Here is a 5537-nt window from a genome sequence, read left to right on the forward strand (position 1 = left end):
GGCTGAGGCCAGCCAGCAAAACAAGCCACAGAGACAATAAAATCACGAAGCCACCTGGGGGATAACAAAGAGGAACTATAAACTTGTAGAGATCTAGGGGGGATCTTGTAGATCCCTTACGTTAGAGGAGGCACTTTCCTCCCGCAGAAGGAACCTTCTCCTGATACAACAGACTTTTCCGTGGAGGAGAGGGTATGACGTCCTCCTTATTGAGGAGACTGTTTTTTCCTTTAAAACCCACTCTGTTCACATAAACTTGGTAGATTACTGCTGCCACCAGGACTTAAAAATTCCAAATCTCTCCCCAACACCCCCTTCATTATAATTTTTAAAACACTGTAAAATACAACATCACTTTCTGTTCGGGTACATTTATATTCAACATTTTGGATTTCAAAGTCCATAACTAATCTGTTTTACATCTACATTATTGATTTCATCTTTACTGCATATTCAGTATTACATATTTTTGCCACCTCTACCTACTCAGTGTAACTTCTAACAGTAAGTAATATATAAGGGTACAGAAAGAAAATCTGTGATATATCTCATAATAAGAAGGTATAGGATACTTCTGCTCAGGATCCACTTCTTTATATATTTATATTCAACATTTTACATTTAAAAGTTACTCTTGCTCTGCTTCTACATTTCAATATATTTGTGTACACATTTTTTCAACCACTTCTCATTCTGAATTTGTCTCCTGCCTGCATAATACACGCTCCATCTCTTCTCAAATTTTGTGATTGATCTATTTCTCAGACAGGTTGTTAATTTCGCCATTACTGCATATTCAGCAAGTTTATTTTCCCATTCTTCTAGGCAGGGGCTGTCATGTAGTTTCCATTTTGCTGCATAGATCATTCTAGCAGCTGTCACCATGTGTCTGAATATCTCTTCCAAAATTGCTGGTAATTTATTAGGCAGTATACCCTAATAAGATATTCTTAGTTTCCATAGGGAATTTAAATTTTAATGTTCTGCATTTTTCCATGTATTTCCTTCCAATATTTTTTTGCTTGTTTACAAGTCTACCACATATGACAAAAAGTTCCGTCTTGGCATTTTCAGCATTTTCCTTTGTAGTTTTTGTCTGCTTTCTCATTGTCCTCTGGGGTTATATACCATCTTAAAAACATTTTGTACCAATGTACCAATGCCTTGTTGGCTGTAAACTTGATTGCTTTTACCCATAAGCATTTCCATTGATCCATAGATACCTGATCTCTAAAATTCTGCATCCATTTGATCATACACATTCCCCTTGTTCTTCTGTTTCTAGTTGGAGTAACATCTTATACATTCATCATAGTAAATGATCTTTTTGTTTTGTAATCAACTCTTCGAACTCAGTCACATCTCTTAGAGCTCCACCTTCCATGTTAATGATCCTCTTTAGTCTTGAAACTGATTGATTGAATATTAATTCCATCTTTAATATCTTGCCAAAACTTGTTTTTCCCTTGAGCATTTACTATGTTTCCATACAGCAAAAATGTCATTTTTATTTCTCGTGTATTGATCATGATCGGCTTCTATTGGGGAGAGTTTGAAGGGCTCAGTAAATTCCGGCGTATAAATCATATTCTCAAAACTCCATCTCTGATTATATGGCTTCTTTCTCGTGTTATGGTCGTTTTGATTGATCTCTTAATCCATAAATAATTGTGGAAACTTCCTTCCAGATCTACTGATTCAAGTTTTACTGTTCTTGGTCTTGGGTTTTTAATCCAATCTGTAATCCAAACCAGGCCTGCCGCTTGATAATATAATTTTATATTTGGAACTGCTGATCCTCCTCTCTTTTTCTCTTCTTGCAGTATCTTAAGGCTTACTCTTGGTTTCTTAACCATTCCAATAAATGTGTTTATCTGTCTCTGCCACTCTTTCAGTATTCTTCTATATGTATAGGTAACATTTGAAATTAAAAAAAAAGTTTTGGCAGTACATTCATTTTGATTGTCCAAATTCAAAATCGAGCAACAAACCGGAATTCACTTGAAAGCTTGTGCACACGTTTGTGTCATTGTAGCTGGTGCCAGTAAAGGTTTTAATTATGTGGATTGTTGTTTGTTTTAAGAACATTCTAGCATCAGCCTTGGAAGAGCAGGATTTCTTCCTTCATAACTGCTGCTTTTCTCTTTTGCACTGGATGGGTGGGGTCATTCCTTATTATTTATATTGTGGTCATTCCTTATTTTCCAGCCATGCTAAGGATGTCAGAAGATCACGTCCCTCCAGAGCTGAACAAGGTAGCACTCCTGTGGTCCTGTATTTAAAAATAAATAGCTTTTTTAGAAACCAGGGCGAAATTTTTGGTTTTTACCTATTAGTTTCCCCCGGGGGGGGGGGGGGGGCTGCTAAAAAGCTGTTTTGTGTACTGTATTTCGTATGCGTTTTTTAAAACGTACAATTCTCTCTTTCTCGTAGATGACTCAAAAAGATATTACCTTTGTGGCTGATTTTCTAACTGAGCACTTCAATGAGGTAAATGGTCTCCGCTCACCGTGTTCCTTCCAGGGTTGCATCCCCCAGGTCTGCGATTGCACCAGCGGGATGATAGATGCCCTTGATGTAACAGCGCTTCTCTTGGAGCAGGAGGGAGGGGAGGCCGATTTTCACCGATTCTCCCTGTCTGCTGCAGAGCCCCGCTTTGTTCTCCTTGCTGTTCCTGAGGGACCCTTGACCCCAGGAGCAGAACTTTGAGGGGTTTGGTGGGCTGCGGCCATAAGGGGGAGTCAAGGGAGTCCTGCGCCACTAGCTCCACGCTGCTGGCCGTGCTTTGGATTCAATTGCCAGTTTTTAGCGGTTCCAGGGCTGGCTCACTCACTAGGCGAACTAGGAGATCGCCTAGAGCGGGCCGGCCCTTAGGGGCGCCAAACTGCACCCAACCCCGTACTCTGAGAGTTTCGTGATTATTTGTGTTTTTCATTCTTCCTAAAATGCATTTATTTTTAAAACAGCGGGGGGGGGGGGGGGGGGGGGGGGGCAGAAGGGATCCTCGCCTAAGGTGCAAAATAAGCTTGGGCTGGCCCTGAGCGGTTTCATTTGATTTGGGGGCCCGGTGCCCCAGGCCAGGAGGGTGCAGAAAGAGGCATCTGCTCTTGTTTCTCAGCCTTTCCCGTCCACTTTGCAATACAGATGGAGATCCCCTTCTGGAGCCAACCTAGACCTAGTATGCTAGACCAAGTGCAGGCCCACAAAGCTGTGATTTAAATACACCTGAGCACTTTGTGACATTGCGCTTGCAAAACCGGTAACTGTATGATGCGTTCTGTGTTTGCTTCCAGGCACCTGAACTCTACAACCGGAAAGGGAAATACTTCAATGTGGAAAGAGTGGGTCAGGTAACCTATGATAGAGATGAGAATGTGACTTGCAAAGGAAAGGGTCCCTGGAGCAGTTGCAATCGGAAGATCACCACGCGCTCCCCCCCCCCATTTTGAATTAAATTAAGGCCATGAAATGAACTTGTGTGTGCTTTAATCGCCCGCTCTGGTGTAGTGCAGCATAGTGGTTAAGTTTGGTGTGGTGGTTAAGTGCGCAGACTCTAATCTGGGAGAACCGGGTTTGATTCCCCACTCCTCCACTCGCAGCTGCTGGATGACCTTGGGCAAGCCGTAGATCTGTCAGAGCTTTCCTTGAAAGGGCTGTTCTTGAAAGAGCTCTCTCAGCCCCACCTACCTCACAGGGTGTCTGTTGTGGGGAAGGGAAAGGAGTTTGTAAGCCGCTCTGAGACTCCGAGGGAAGGGCTGGGTATAAATCCAACCTCTTCTTCTCTTCTTCTTCTTCTTCTCTCTGCTCACTCACTTACACAGTCTGCCCTCCTCTCCCCCTTTCCCACTATTTTCAAGGCATTGGGGTTCTCCAACCAGTATCTGCTACCCCGCGTCTAGTTCCTCCACAAAATGCTCGGACTACAGCGATAGAGCGACATGGCTGATGTGTGCAAATAGTCCAATGTTATGCAGGTTTACTCAGGAGCCAGTCCCACTGTAGTCAGCAGGTCTTAATCCCAGATAGATGTGCACATAGCGTTCCACTGGTGACTGTCTTGCTGTCCTTGATAACAGTAGTCCTGTTGTACTAAAGGAGGGTGCTTTTCATTTTCCTGAAGGCAAAGTTAACAATGTGTGAATACAAATTAAAATGGAGCCCGGATATTTCTGTCTCGGGTGATACCTTTGTGGGAAGAGATGGGAAATGCCTTTCCTTCCTTTGACAGCCGCTGGTCACGAGTTACTCATGCTGCAGTTTCCGTCACTGGTTTCGCGGGGCAAAGGTTTACAACGCTCTCTGATTAACCATTCCACTCTGCCTAGATAGCAGGGCATTTTCAGTAACCTGCAATCCAGATAATAAAAGAGTTCCAAAAGATGCAGCGAGAGAGAGAGACACTAAGCTTTTTGGTAGGCTAACAGCACAATCCGGTGTGGAGTTACTCCAGTCTATGCCTATCAAAATCAGTGGGCTTAGGCTAGAGTAACTCTTCACAGGGCTGCACTGTTCATCAGTACTGACTTCAAAATGAAATGGGAGAAAGATAGTGAAAGACTTCTGATGGGTTTCCTCCGGAGTCAATCAAACAATCCTTTGTCTTGTTCAGAAATGCCTTGTCCAAATTCACTTTCTTGTAGTATTTGAAAGATGAAGATGATGATCTCGTCTCCCCACCGAACACAGAAGGAAACCAGTGGTTTAACTTCATGCAAAATGGCAGCCATCTTAAAGGTACTGTGTCCTTTGGGGTGATTCGCAGGTGCTAAGGATTCAAAGAATAAATCTAGCTTATTGGAGGATAAGCAAGAATGGCAGGTGACGTGTGTGAGGTAAAGAGGGTTTACCTGATTGTACATGTAGAAGAAGAAGAAGGAGAGTTGGTTTTTATACCCCGCTTTTCACTACACGGAGGAGTCTCGGAGTGGCTTACAATCGCCTTCCCTTCCTCTCCCCACAACAGGCACCCTGTGAGGCAGGTGGGGCTGAGAGAGTTCTGAGAGAACTGTGACTGACCCAGGGTCACCCAGCTGGAGTGGGAGATAAAACCCAGTTCTTCAGATTGCTCTCAACCACTACACCACAGTGGCTCTAGGCTAGGGAGAGTCTATGAAGTGAGATTTCTAAACTAAGGGATCGTTCGGACAGTCACTTCTGTATGTACTTTTTATGCTGTTTTGTTGGATCAAACCAGCTTTTCCACTGGTGAAGGAAGGGAGCATTCTTGTCAGACTCCACCTACAGGCAGGGTTGGAGTCCAGGGTGGGTGCGCCCTCCAGCCTTTCCCTTTCTTATGCGTCCCAGCAAAAGGTGAGGAGGGAGTTTACAACACCCATCGCTCTCTTTCCCCAGCTTTTGGTCCACCCTTCTGATTGCTTAGGTGTGGTTGGGCCTGTCCTCCCAGACTGCCTTGCGGTTATGCCTATAAATGGCCTGCCTGGAGGCGGGGCCACCCCGGCTCTGCCAGTGCCCTCCAATTAGGGGTGGGGCCTGCCTCATCCCCAGTTTCTGAGCCAGTGGGCTCCCGCCCCTAATTG

At 44.2% G+C, this 5537-nt stretch overlaps 1 protein-coding gene across 1 annotated transcript in view; it reads left to right on the plus strand.

Moving 5' to 3' along the window:
- The window catches only part of ANAPC4 (anaphase promoting complex subunit 4), a 53059-nt gene that overhangs the window by 29452 nt on the left and 18070 nt on the right, over nucleotides 1-5537 (plus strand). The window contains exons 17-21 of the mRNA XM_015416749.1: nucleotides 1286-1290; nucleotides 2209-2255; nucleotides 2434-2490; nucleotides 3294-3350; nucleotides 4641-4734. Of these exons, the coding sequence (XP_015272235.1) occupies nucleotides 1286-1290; nucleotides 2209-2255; nucleotides 2434-2490; nucleotides 3294-3350; nucleotides 4641-4734 (260 nt within the window). The remainder of the gene's footprint in view (nucleotides 1-1285; nucleotides 1291-2208; nucleotides 2256-2433; nucleotides 2491-3293; nucleotides 3351-4640; nucleotides 4735-5537) is intronic.

Source organism: Gekko japonicus, unplaced genomic scaffold (assembly GCF_001447785.1).
Source record: "Gekko japonicus isolate JY-2015 unplaced genomic scaffold, Gekko_japonicus_V1.1 scaffold56, whole genome shotgun sequence".
In the NCBI taxonomy this organism is placed as follows: Eukaryota; Metazoa; Chordata; class Lepidosauria; order Squamata; family Gekkonidae; genus Gekko; species Gekko japonicus.